General features: G+C 28.3%; 2 protein-coding genes across 3 annotated transcripts in view; one reads left to right on the forward strand and one right to left on the reverse strand.

Moving 5' to 3' along the window:
- LOC107440704 (focal adhesion kinase 1) overlaps positions 1-14,134 on the reverse strand; it is a 102,024-nt gene extending 87,890 nt beyond the window's left edge. For both annotated transcript variants that reach the window (XM_087155987.1, XM_043047568.3), the window contains exons 1-2: positions 13,980-14,134; positions 5,068-5,274 (exon numbers count right to left, since the gene is read on the reverse strand). In XM_087155987.1, coding sequence (XP_087012113.1) covers positions 5,068-5,225 — 158 coding nt within the window. In that variant the 5' untranslated portion in view covers positions 5,226-5,274; positions 13,980-14,134. The remainder of the gene's footprint in view (positions 1-5,067; positions 5,275-13,979) is intronic.
- On the forward strand, positions 6,345-7,088 carry LOC107440631 (uncharacterized). Its single transcript, XM_016053604.3, has one exon. The coding sequence runs from the start codon at positions 6,345-6,347 to the stop codon at positions 7,086-7,088; it is 744 nt and encodes a 247-aa protein (XP_015909090.3).
- Positions 14,135-15,199: the final 1,065 nt, after the last annotated feature.

A 15,199-nucleotide genomic window follows, 5' to 3' on the forward strand; every position in this document is an offset into this window, starting at 1 on the left:
CATGTCTTAAATTTAAAAAAAATATTTTTTTTAAAAATAAAACTTAGGTGATCATTATTTACCCCAGAAACAGAGTGATCGTGAATTACCCCGGGTTACCCTACTAGTTTATTTACACTGACAAAAAATAATTCTAAAATAAAACTAAAAAAAAAACTAAATTTACACTATTTAACTAATTTTTAAAAACTACAGAACATGGGATATCTATTTTTAAGAGATATCTATTTTTAAGCATTTTTAAGAGACATTGATTTAATCTCAAATTTGCTCACATTATTTCACATCAAGGATGACAATTTTTTTCTACAGTGGAAAAAACCAACCTGTAAGAAATAGGTTTTCTTCAAGCAAACTTTTTTTAAAAAGAAATAAACTATTTAAACAGTTTATAATTGCGATATGTAATAATTTTTGAGCTATTTTTTGGATCATTTTTACATAAGTAGAAACTAAAAAGCAGAAAAAATTATGGGGGAAAAAATTATAAATTTCATAAAAAAATTAATTAAAAATAATAACTAGTTTTTCAATATTTTATGTTAAAAAGTATAGTAGAACTAAATTTTATAATTATATAAAGAACTATTAAAATAACAATCAAATTTTATTAGTACCACTGAATTAATAAATCAAACTTAACTTAGATACTACTAAAAACACAAATTGAATTCTCAATTACAAATAGCATGCTTATTTTTATAATTAAATAACGAACACTTAAACTGATTCTTAAATAATATGATAGATAAATTTTTAATTCACTATAAAACTAATATATAATTAAAGTTTTTTTCTTTTAAAAAATATAAATGTGATAAACTTTAAACTTTCCGTTGCAATATTAAATTTAATTCATAGAAATTTGAGTTATTCTTATAATATGTACTTATTATTAAACAATTGTATTGCTCATTTTAAGTTTCTTCCATTTTGCTCAGTTTTTTCCTTTGTCCTGGAAGAAATAGTAGGTTTCTTCTGATCGAAATGCCAGCACTGCTTAACGTGGATATTTTTTTTAAATCTACGTAATATATTTCTATTTAAATATTTAAAAATTGCAGATTTATGTTTATTTAAAATACTGATTCCCATTAGCAGTTAAAATCAAAATTGTAAAAAAATGTAGGGAAATTACATCTTTTTTCACATTGTTACAATTAAACTGGAAGAATTTATATAAATTATAGAAAATTAAATTATATAAAATATTTTTATTAAAAATAAAAAAAACCAAGCTTGGTTTTTTAAAAAGAAAATGTTTGGTTTAAACCATGACCACATTGGTTTGAACTAGCCAATCCTGTAGATGCATATTTATTTTTTATATGTAAGTATACTTATGTATACATGTATGTATAAGTTTCAAAATAAACGATCAGTTTTCGAAAAACAAAAAGTATGCCTCCCTTTATGTTACACCTATGATTACTTTTATTTATTTAAAAAAAATGCTCAAATTAAGTAACTGATACAGATCCACACCCATGGGGTGGTTTCGGCAGCTCTAGGAGAAACAAAACATATTAGCAACACTTTTCAATTTGTTATGAAATGCAATGCAATTATGAAACAAAATGTTTAATTGTATTTAAAATTAAAAAAGTAAAATGTTACTAATTTATAAAGATGTATCATTAAAAAACATAATTTCTACTATGATTACACAGTAAGAGTATAAAAATTCAAAAATTATAAAACATTAAAAATTGTTCCCTTTTTAAAATGTTAACATTTAAAAACCATTTTAGCAGCCATAAATTTTAGCAGATTGCACAATGACCTTACTCACACACACTAAAAATTAGTTAAATAGTCACACTTAAATAGTAAAAAAAGATTATTTTTAAAGCAGAAGAAAGCTAATTAGTCTTATTCAGTAAATAAATAAAACTTATAGAACTCCATTTTATCTTTTAATATTTCAAGGCAATATCAAATTCCTGGCTAAAAAAATTCATTTCCCGAACATCAAGCATTATATATATATTTTTTTTTTAATGGCAGGCACTGAACTTTCGTTCTTGACAAGTTGCCGGAAGTATTACTCATTTAACGTTACCCAGTGGGCACTGGTGAACCTAAGTCACAGAAGCAAGCAACATTACCCACGCCACACTGCCACAGATACCCGTTTTATAGGGTGGGCCGTGGGCTACATTCACACATCACACAATAGAGAACAACACACAGAGAGAAACATCCATGCCCATAGCGGGATTCGAATCCGCAGCCATAGACTTCGCAGTTAGGCACGCTAACCACTCGGCCACCTGGCCGGCACATCAAGTATTATCAACTAATCGTTCTTTTCTTTTAATAATAACAAATATATCAATGTTAAAAACTTTTGCAACACACACCAAGAGCATTTCCTTTCCACAGACTCAGGCCCATAACCAGTATGAGGCATCCACTACACATGAGGCATCCACTAAGAACGGGCTTGACCAGAGTCATTATATACTTTTTAATTGATAAACGTTTGGTCTAGATTTTTTATTCATTACATAACTTCTATATTTGTTTATTAAATATTAGTATAAGTGAACATATTGATCAGTATAAATATTATATTAACTAGCATAAATATTAACTTCATTTGATAAATATAATTGTGAAAATCTTCCAATAAGGGCAAATGGCTCCATAAAACGGAACTCATCACCATTTGCCCCTTCCGTTGGTTTGTTTTTAAAACATAGAATTTTGCATAGGTTCACTTCTCAAGTTTTAACAGATATACAGCAAAAATTGATAAAAACAGAACTTCATCTTAATTGACTCATTTTAAGATACATTACTTTACATTTTGTTTCATTTAGTAATACAGAAAATATAGAAAAGTTGCTCATTTTAAATTAAACTATTCAATTATTTTTTTGTGATTCTTTTAATACTTTCAGTAAATTATTATTAGGTAATACAAAAATAAATATCTTAAACTAAAGACAGCAAGTATTTTAAGCTTGCATATAAATACAATGTATTATAAGCTTGGATACGGATCACAGGAAATTAAATTATATAATCAAATGATGTGGGGAAAATATAAAAATCCAACAGTAAAACAATTTAGAATATAAATATTACGTAACGTTTTGCAGATCAAGAAAGATTATTGCAAAATTTATTTCTGTTGATGTCAAATAAAATAAAAATTGTGCAGAGCAACACATCTGATTTACACATAAATTTGAAACTGATAAAAATTTTACAAGTGACATCAGAAATTTTTGTAAAAATAAGTTTTATCTAAACAACAAATAAGCGATTTAACTAAAAACAAAAGTGAACTGAAATTTAAGTTAGACGTTACAAGCATTACTTTTACTGAAAGTTTAAAAATAATCATTAAAACATCTCAAAAATAAAATTAATGTTTCCTAACTCATTTGCCATTTAAATCATAAGATTGCTGTTTTTTAAAATACCATTCTTAAATTTAGCAAACAATCTCTCAAGAAGTAAATAAACAGAGAAAATCAATAATAAATTGATAAAAACTTTACGTTGTTTAAGAGGCCTAAATTATTTATAGGCTCATAATTAAATGTCAAACTAATAATTTGGGCAAAATACACATGAAAGCATGTAAACACATACTTTTGATTAAAAACAAAAACTACATTATATTATTTTATGTGTCATTTTCTTCGTAACCTTCTATTAATATTGTCAGTGACTTATTATGAATGCAAAACTAAAGCACTAAATTAAATGAAGAAAATTTTCAAAACATTGCTATCAAATATAGTGTACTACAAACTAAAATAAAGATCGCCAAAAATTCAATAAAGATAATCAAATGACATGCACAAAAAAAATCCAAATTAAATAATGTAAATTTTCATAACATGCCTATCAAATACAGTGCACTACAATCTAAAATAAAGAAAAGTTCAATAAAGATAATCGAATGACATGCAAAAAATTAATATCATAAATGAACATAATATTTAACAAAAATAAACTTGAAAGGCAAATTTAGAATAGGTATGAAGAAAATTAATTATTTCACTTCGACGCATAAAAATGCCAATCCTGACAATTAATAAAATAAAATTAATATTGATAATAACTTTACAAGGAATGACATCTTTCATAAAAACAAATTTTATTTAATTAACAAGTTATTTAGCTGAACACCGAAACTAAACTGAATCTCAAACTTTGACGTTTGAGCAATTTTTTTACTGATGGTTGGGTAAAAACAAGAGCAAATCAATAAAAACTGAAAATTATTTTATAATCCTAAAAATTTCACAGGCTTATCAACATAATAGTTTTACACATGACAGCAAAAATTTTAAGCAATGATATCCTTTTTACTAAAAAAAAAAATTCTATTTGACTACTTTTATCTATCAAATATCATTTGATTATTTTCTTTGTGATATTATTCTCTTAAAATTTGCAATGACTTAGTATGAATATAAAAGTAAATATCAATATATAAGACAAATGCTTCAAACATGCCTAACAAATACAATGTATTGCAATCAAAGATAAAGATCACAGGAAGTTCAATAGAGATAATCAAGTAACATACAAGAAACTAAAAGCATGCAAGAAGGAAATGCTAAAAAATCAACTTCAAAACATACACGAGCAAAATTAAAGTAGGCATATATAACTAGTATTTTTACAGAACAAGGAAAAATTTTAACAATATTACAAGATTAATTACTTTACTTCTTTTAATAGGGGAAAAAGATGCCGATCATGACATATGTGAAAAATTCATTTCATAATGACAAAGATTTCACAGGAAGTAATACTAGAAAACTTCGGCAAAAACAAGTTTTATCAAAATATAGTTACAATATTGCAGGATAAATGAAAACAAAAAAAAATTTAATAAAAGAAACTTAAGTTAATACTTTTTTAAATTGTGATTAATAATATCATATCAAAGATTTTATGAAAACTTAAAATTTCTGAAGATCGAGGACAGTTCTGGAATGGGAACACCGGTTAGAAACTGTTTTTATTTATGTTTACCATATTTTGAAAAAGTTTCGTATTTATTAACTTGAAGGAAAAAAATATATAAATAAGACTCACCTGTAGCATTCCTTCGAACTTTCTCTCTCTGTAGAATTATAGTAATAACTGTTACTGTTATCAATAAAAGAATCCGCACTCAAATTATTGGTTAGATACTCCCAATACAATTCACTTGTTACGGCAAAGAGAGGAATGATGTCGTAAGGAGGGCCCATTAATCTCGCAGCCAGTTTGTTTTGAGAAAGTTGCTCCAATCCAAATCAGCTGATGAAGAAAGTTTGAGAATGTAAACAAAAGGATCATAAGAATTTATCAAAGTTTGTAACGTGCTTAAATTCACCATAGAAACATTTTTGGTCCTGTCAAATTCAACTGAAAAAGCACTGTTTCACAAACTAATTTTCTTCCTGAACTAACAGAAAGCTGGAAATGATTTTATTTCACTTGGAGTATTCAAAATAAGAATAAAATGAGTTTGCGACGATTTCGGAAGTGAGCTAAACTTTTAAGAGCCAGAAAACCGCGAATTTTGTGGCATATTTTCAGTTTCTGTCTTATAACAGCTATAGAGTGCATCATACATAAAATTTCATTCAAAACAAATTTAAAAAGGATTAAATTCCGCATCGAATGAAATCTTTATGCATTAAATTTGGTTCCATTCTTCTTGTTTGATCAGAATTACTAGTAAAAAATGAACCAAGTTTTTAGCTTCGGTAGATAGAAAAGGTTTACACGTTCTTTCAAACGTCTGTGACCCAAAAATGAGTCTCCGAATAATATAAATTTTGAAAAGTATTAAGCTTCTAAATCCCCTTTCAGGGAGCACCTTATTTCAAAATCAGCATAGATAACACAAAAAGAAAGAAGAAAAAAAGACGGAGAGCATATTTACCTGGGTGAATCCTTCATTCTATAAATAAAATTCCTAACCCTTCTTATAGACCCCTCTCATACACTCTGTCTTTTTACTTCGAGGTACAGTTTGTCTAAAGTAAGAACTCCTCTAGCCATTCGTCTGAACCCATGGTGGTCACTATGGTAACGAGGTATAACTATTTCGAGTAGGGGTGTGAGCCATTGTTTAGGACAAGTTTTGGCTCGAATTGGCGAGAGAAAGGGAATCTCTTTCTTCGGTCTACTGTGTTAGCCCTAGAGTGAAGAGAAGCAACCCTCCTTGAAATGCGCTATTGTTGTTTCCATTGTAGCCAATGGCCTAAGACTTGGGGGCGGGAGGAGCTCTTACCGTAGACAAACTATAGATGCTTTTTTTATATATATATATATAGTCTCCCCACTTTAACTTACCAACAAACTTACGCTCGAGTCCTTTCATGCGAGTTTCAAGTATTGCTAGTAACGATGAAGACGGAGCCGAAGCCGAAGTGCATTGTGATCTTTTTTCGTGCTACTCACCAATTGGTGCCCATTCTACCCATTACGATGATGAAATCGAGGCTATTTATATCGCTTTAGAGCAGCTGGCTATCAGCTGTTCATCATTCTGTAGAGCGGCTATTTTGTCAGACTCTGCGTCTGCGCTTCAATCTCTCTCAAATGGACAGTATACAGATAATACATGTATTCTGGAGTGCAAAGAGCTGGTAATGTCGATCTCTGTTTCCTTCCAGTGGATCCCAGCCCAGTGTGGGATTTCTGGAAACGAGGCTGTCGACTTTTTAGCCCAAAAGTGGGCAGGGGTCCTCCAGAGAACTTTGAAAACCCTCTCTTTTCATTCAGCCAAACTCCTGATAAAAGGAAGATATAACACCAGGATAAAGCAGAAAGCATTATGTGACTCTATCGGTAAGTCATGGGCCCCACTGCTTGAGGATAAACGGTTGATTCCATATTTTCCTAGAAGAGCAGCTGTGGCACTTTTCCGCCTTACTACAGGCCATCATGACTGTTTGCCAACGTATTTGTATCGATTTGGACTTTGTGATTCTCCTTTTTGTCCTTTGTGTGGACAACATCAAATTTTTGATGCTACTCATCTTGACTCGTGTTCTGCACTTGCGTTTTTAAATTGTAGAGTACAGAGATATTGGAAGGCCAGAGAACTAATTTCGTCATAGCCAATCTTCTGGGCATTTGCAAGTAATAAATAAATAAATATTTCTATAAGCCGGTTGTTTAGGGTGACGTTTAGGACCAGTCGCGAATAATACGAAGTTTCCAGCTCCCTTTGAACTAGAATCTGCACTCTTTTCTACAGAGGTTAGAGCTTAGTGAATACGAATCCAAAAGTTTCAAATTCTATCCCAGACTGATATACCTCAATTACCCTGTTCAATAAAGAGGGAATGTGTAGATTATGCCTTATGAAATTACTCATAGTCTGTATATGGAAAGAACACGCCTCGCCATTCACCTGAAGCAATTGCGGTGACTATGGTTACAACAAATTATGGCCAATTTTTAAGACAAATTATGGCCTTGTCGGCGAGAGAAAGAGAATCAAGAGAGAAAGAAGCTCCCCTCTTTGAAATGCGCTTTTTCTTGGTTCCAGGGCAGTGGGGGATGCGAGGAGTGTTCTTTCTATAGACAAACTATTGCTAGTTTAAATTGGATGTATACTTTAGCCGTGATGATTAAGTCATTGTATTTATCTAATCAAGTAATTAATATGAAGTTCATCTTTCGTCACTGTCTCTACACATACCACATTTTTTCTCAAAAGTCAAGAAAATATTGTATTGATAGGATAGAATTTATTCGGAGAGTTATCTTGTCAGTCGATCAGAATCAAAACTAACAGACGTTCTGGTTGATAATAGCTAAAGTGAGATGGTTTAGTGCACCGACTTACATTTGAGATGGTCATGTCAGGAGCTGGGTTAAGAAATGTGCAAGTATAACACTCATGCACATGATAGGATACACATTAAATTGCTCGCGAAATGCATGTAAATATTTCCCGATTTTCATGCTATTTGTTTTTCTAAGTAGGCACTAACTATGAACATTTGCCACAGTGTTGTCCCGTATAACTTTTTTAATATTTTTTATTTTGAAAATCCTTGTCAAAAGTCATCTCAAAATGCCTACACAATAGGTGTTACGAATAAATTTTTTAACAAGGCGAAAATTAATTCACCATCGAAATCGAACGAATCCCAACTGAGAAGATTAAAAAAAGCCGGATATTTAAAATTTGATTTCTCAGGAACTATTCGACCGATTTCGTTCATATTTTATATTTTGCCATGCAAAATTATGTTCTTCAAAATGATGCAAAATAGTGTGTACCTTACAATTCAAAATTTTTTCAATCATTATTTTAAAAAAAAATGTATATTTACTAAAAGTTATTTTTTGCATGGTATTATCTTTGGATAAACGAATTTCATAATTGTGTGCAAATTTTTTTTAAAATTCGCATAGGAAGTTCTCAAGATATAGAGAAACACGCAAAAAGTAAAATTAACATTACGGGATCAAAACTTTGGATCTCTCTCCTGTCCATACTATTGAGACCATATTTCCCGGATTGCAGCTAACCCATATATTTTTGGGGTTCGAAATCCAAATCTGTCGAAAAAAGAGCCATGTTTATTCAGAGAAAGTACGTTTTTGCGTCGATTTCGTAACTTAAAATATCGTCTACACTTATGAATTAGCATATTTGAAGTTATTCCCTCGAGCCATTAAAATTGAGTCCTAGAACGTGTAGATCAGATCATTAGATCAAAAGTAATTCAGGGTGGTCTGTTTTTTACTTTGGGCACTGTACATTCGCATGTGAAAAGGTGACCAAAATGACTGATTCTATTTTTCGTAATAACTAGTTTAAATACAGTCAGACCTCGATATAAGGTCTCCCTAAGGGACATCGCAAAAGTGACCTTATAAGCGGGGTGACCTTTTAACCAATTCATTAGCAGTTCGGTAATAGTACACATTAAGACTTTTTAAAAATGTTAATACAAACGAAAACGATCAGCCATAAATTAAATGTTTAAGTCAATAAATTTTAACAGAATTAGTAAAGAATTAAAGAAAGTGAGATTTAAAAAAAAATTAGTTTACAATAAAGCTGTTTACAAATTTCCTCAAAGTGCACATATGTTACAGACATTACATCTTACCTTATTTAAAATAATCATTTATGCAGGTCTGTTTTGTTTTTGGTTTCTCTTTTTGAACAATGTTTTCCAGATTTTGTAACTTCTCAAAATGTTACTCAGCTCCCTCATGATTTGTAAAAAAATTTCGTAACACATTTATTGCATTGGAAATTTCCACATGTGTTATAGCTACAGTCTCAGGATCACTATCATTGTTCTCACTGTCCACAACTTGTGAAACAATTTCAGAAATTGTAGCTTGTTTGTTGGCTGCAACATTTTCCTAGAACTCGAGAGGGGTAATTGCCTTGTAAGGAAGTTAAATAGGCTTTTGTTAGAAAAGAGCTTCCCTCGCCTCAGATAAAAATGACCTTATAAGCGATAACGATTTTTAAAACTTGACCATATATCCGATATTTTGTAACAAAGAATTCCTATTCAGTGAGCCGGGACTTTGGAAAAGTGACCTTATATGCGGATGACCTTATATCGAGGTCTGACTGTATTAGTTTTGCATGAGTCTAAATACTTAATTCCTGTTAGCTCTCAGCTACAGGCACAGGGTCATTTTCACTGCATTCATTGACGGACCCACGAAGATTTGTACCCACCCATCAAACTTGAAAAATTAATAGTTCTAGAGCAGTGTTTCTTTATTAAACTAACGTTCAAAGTACATAGTTGGTAAGAATTGCTACAAGCTACTGTTTTTTATATCGCAACACTCACAGGGACCGATCAAGACAAATTCAGGCCCAAGGCCCACCAAATTTTCCGGGCCCCTTACGAAATATTTTAAAATTAAGTTTTAGAAGAGCAGTCCTAACAATAAAAAAAAATCTATTGAACTGCATGATTCAAGAGAAACATTCTTAAAAATTTTGAAAGCAGACAATTGAAGATCATTTTTCTAAGATTAAGTTCTCGCATTTATATATTAAAGCAAAATATAAAACAACAAAATAATGTTGTGTCAGTATAAAAAACAGTTCGGTGACCACAAACAATTGAAAATCAGTGATTTTTGCTAAAAATCACTGATTTGTTGAATTATTTTTTATTGTAAGCTGTAATTTTTTTTTTTAATTTAGTACTTAAACCAACACAAATCTACCCGACTTTTCATTAGTTTTAACGATAAGTTTAGCATGCATGCTAAGATATTAAGGTTATTAATTATAATTTTTATTAAAAAATGCGCACAAAAAAAATTCCAAAAGATCCAAAATTATAGCTAATCATAGAAAATTAAAAACACATTTAAATAATAATTTATTTAAATATAACACTTTTAAAAAATTAAAATTCATATTCAGTGCATTCACTTAAGCCGTTAAAATTGCACCAATTCAAATTCAGTTGTACTATCAAATTTTATTAGTGCAATGTTTACACGAGTTTGGTTTAGCACAATATAAAGAAAATTTGAAAAAAAAAGTTAATTTTTTTGAGAAAAACTGTCAGTATTTAAAAACTTTCAGTATTTAAAAAAATAGTAATATTGTGGACTTTTTACTAGTTTTTGAGGGTCCCCAGAAAGTGTGGGCCCTAGGCACGTGCCTATTGGGCCTGGGCGATAATCAGGCCCTGACCACTCACTGCATTAATTTTTTAAAAAAGTAGCACACTTCACTACGAACTTCGAAAAAAGGTAGCGACTACAGTAGTCTCCCTTTGTAGAGCACTACCTCCGACCACTTTAGACATAATCTAAGACGTTTATGCCATCAAAAAAATTTTAAAAATAAAATAATTCGGTTATCACTTTTTTCCTTTTTGAGAAAATGAGATAATGAGATTTTTCTTTCTGAGAAAATGAGATTATGTTTCTAAATTGGGAACATTTTCACCGACTGGGTTAAGTAAGTTTTAAAGCCACAGCTGCAGAATGATTAGATTGCTGATTATTGAAAATGTTTTTAGAGTTTTCGTTCAGTTAGAGTTATTAAAATATTAATAATTAAAATGTTAAGAAATAATTCAGCAATGAATTAATAAATGTTTCATTAAAAAAAATTTCAGTTGCTTAAAGATCTTCTTCAAAAGCTTTATTTGAAATAATAATAATATGCTTTTTTATTAATACTATATATATTATGTTTTTCTTTAAAAAATAATAATATGCTTTTTTTACCATCGTTGTAAATTCACATCAGTTTTTCTATGACTGTTAGATTAACTCTTTGGCTCAGATGGTCTCTATTTTGGTGTCTCTATATTTGTCTATATTTTGGTATTTCGAGTTGTATAAAACCGTCTAATAAATACTAAAAAAATCTGTTCGGAATTATATTTGCACCAAAATATAAAATCCGAAAAAGTAGCTTGAAATTTTTTTTCATTCATATTCAAAAATTTATCAATAATTGATTTTGCAAATTAAAGAAATTTCAATGATGAATCTAGTAACTACAAATAAGTGCAAATTTGAAAATTTGTTTTAAAGTGGGCCATGTTTGGAAAATTTTAACCTTTAACGTAGAAAAAAAACACCGGTGTTTCATGCTGTATTTCATAACCATAAATAATTAAAATAATAAATATAATATTTTTCACTTATTTTGACCTGAATTAATGCATAATAAGGAAAAAAAATATGAAAAATATGCTTAATAAACATTCTGCGTCAAATTGTTAAGTTTTGCACATTCCTAGCCAACGCCTTTTATGCTACATATGAATGTGCCAATGCGAAGAAAGGCTGTTTTATTGCTAATGGAAAGCTTTTGTGATTTAATTTCTTCCAATATTTGAAAAATTTCTTCAACACTGGATTCACATGTTACTGGATCACATTTGGACTCTTAAATATATGCAAAAAACTAAAAATTATTCATTGACTTCAATGATTTTTTTTTTTTTTTTTTTTTTTTTGCCAAGTGGAAAATCTCATAAAATTATCGACTTTTTAAAAAATCGAAGATGAGGTATTTATAGTATCTTTTAAGTAGCAAAGACCACATAGGTATTGTATTTATTTACGGAGATCCAAATAACAAAAATTTTAAGAATTGAAGAAATTCTTTGCAAAAAAAGATTTATGTATGTGATTCCATGAGGTACTTTTGTATTTTTAACAACTAAAAATCCCAGTTAAGTTATATAGTTTAGTTAAAACTTAAAATTCGCCGGTTTCATTTTTGAAAAATCTTGTTTAATATTACAAAATAAAATTTGTGAAAAATCTAATCACCTAGAAAAATGTTAAATTTTCAGCATATTCAAAACAGGCAAAATTAATAATAAATAAATAAATTATTAGTTACTAAATACAATTTACTGTAAAATTATGAAAATGTTTTTTTTTCTTCTTCTTTTTTTAATTTTTAATGCGCATGTGCGGTAAAAAAAGAGCTGCTTTAAATGCTCATAGCTTTCGCAATTTTTTAGCGAATTTCTTTTTCGAATTTTAAAATGATAATTTTGTTGTAAATTAAAATTTTTTTCAAAAAGTTAGTTTAATCTTGTTAAATGATTTTAAAGTTATAGCAAAAACAAAAATAAAATAAATAAATAAAAATATTAATATTTCCATAAATTTTCAAGTTAAATTTATTAAATGTCATGCAATCATTGCAAGCAATAATCAAACTAATCTATACAATTACAAACTTATTGCTATATTTTATGGCACAGGGCGTTGAAAAATACTTGTTTTCGTTCGTAATTTATAACCAGTCCCTTAAAGTTTTAAAATTGATTGATAAGTATGAAAATTGCATGATCTTAACACCTCTAAAGTTATAAAAAAATCCCCTAAGTATTTCTTGAGGAATTTAAGAAAATGTCAAAAACCGAAAGTGTCTCTCCCATTATTGCAGGGTAGTGTATATACATATATGGAACAAGGCAGAACAAGAAATATTCTCCGTTTTTTGGAGATAAATTCATTTAATAATCAAATAATTAAACCAAAATAAAGAACGAAAGCTACAAGTCAGATTAGAGTAATAGTAATAAGTAATAGAAACTTTAATCTTTGAATTTCGTGATGAAAAAAATAAAAATTGCTATAATATATATATATATATATATATATATATATATATATATATATATATATATATATATATATATATATATATATATATATATATATATACATATATACATTCAGGTAATTATAAAGGGTTTAAACAAAAAACTACAAATCGCAATTAAGTTAGACACATTTTTTTTTAAAACTTAATGGCAAATTTCTTAAGTACATTTTCATTATCCGTTATATTTCGGCTCTCATGATTAGAATTATAACGAAAAAACGCGTAAAGTAAAAACAATTCTTGCAAGGTTTAAATAAGACAGTATCGAAAAATATTCTATGTTATTTTGCTATGCTCATATAGTAATAAAGTGTTTAAACAAAAGTGAACAATGGGGAAAAAAATCTTTAATCTTTATACTTCAAACTTCATGATGAAAATAACGCATAAAAAATAAAAATAAAATATTTCTTATAAGATTTAAATTAGGAAGTGCTCTAAATTATTTTGTGTTGCTTGGAGACATTCATATAATAATAAAAAATTATAAACTGCAAATCACTGTTAAATAATATTATTTTTTTCTTAAGTTTTAAGATATTTAAGTTCGTTTTCTTAATCTGTTACACTTTAAATCTAACAATCAAAATAATAATAAATGCATCCGTTAAAAAATACTTCTTGTAAAATATAAGCAAAGCATTATAGAAAATTATTTTATATTGATTTGGTATATCGATATATTTCTAACTCGCTAAAATAAAATACAAACAGTAGAAGAAAAAAAACTTTTTAACACCTTTAAACTTTCGAAAAGATCCATAAATAACCACACGAAGATCACTCACTTAAATAAAAATGTAAGTTAAGTGACATCTTCGTAAAACAAAGTTTTCGGATTACATAAAATTCTCACCTTTTGTATAATTATATACGTAGAAGTTCATCCAGTTGATAAAATATTGTAAATAAACGTTTAGTGTAGAAATCACTTTTGCGCTCAAGGGTTTCTTTGAATATGATGTCTTTTTACACTCTTGTCCTAAAAAACTCTTGGCAAACTCCCGGCTCAGTAACAAAAATAGATATCAAGATTTTTTTTCAATTGAGAATTTTTTTAATGTTTTTATAACTATTATTATCTTAATAGTTAAGGTATTCATTCAAGTAAACAAACAAACTCTATATTATAAACAAGTTTCATAACTGGATTATAAATTTAATAATTTATGATGTATTAATGGAATAAATTAAAGGTATTCCTTCACAATTTTTAAAAAAAAAAAAGCTTTAAAGAAATATATGTCTTATACATGTATAATGTGTGTTTTAAATAAATATATGTAAGAAAATTTTAATTATTACCACTTTTTTCGGTATTTTATTTTTAAAACAGTAAAGATAAAGATATTATTTTCAGGTGTAACACTATATTTAAGTTTTCTGGGAATAATGAGAAGCTTCGGCTGTGTTCAGTAAAAACTCTCTAATTTTTCATTAAAAATTAATTTAATTAAAATAATTAATATAAATAATATAATAATAAACAAAAATAAAAATGAAGATTTGTATTTCCTTACCTTAACAACTTTAAATGTGACATTAATGTATCAAATATATGGTGTATTATAGAGAAAAGGAAATGCTATATATGAAATAGAAAATTATTATATGTTATAAGAAATGGAATACTTCCTAGGATGATTTTAATAAATTTTAAATCTGGTAAATCCTTGAATCCAATAATGTCACTAGGAGTTTTACGAAAATCAGAAGTTATAATTTATATATATATATATATATATATATATACACTACTCAACAATAATGAAGAAGGCACTTTCAGTTTTTGACATTATTTTAAATTTGTCAAGAAATATTTAAAGTATTATTTCATAATTTTAGAGATGTTTAGTTCATGCGATTTTTTATACTTAGCAATAAGATTTAAAGCAGTTTGGAAGACCGACAAAAAATTACGAAGGAAAACAAATATTTTTGAACACCCTATGCCAGAAAATCAAACAATAAGCTTGTAACTTGTATCGATTACTTTTATTACTTTGTTACTATATTTTTAAAAACTGCATAAGATTTCGTAAACCTAGAGTAAATAATTGTGGATATATGGACACT

Source organism: Parasteatoda tepidariorum, chromosome 12 (genome assembly GCF_982258835.1).
Source record: "Parasteatoda tepidariorum strain Cologne lab strain chromosome 12, Ptep-v5.0, whole genome shotgun sequence".
NCBI classification, from domain to species: domain Eukaryota; kingdom Metazoa; phylum Arthropoda; class Arachnida; order Araneae; family Theridiidae; genus Parasteatoda; species Parasteatoda tepidariorum.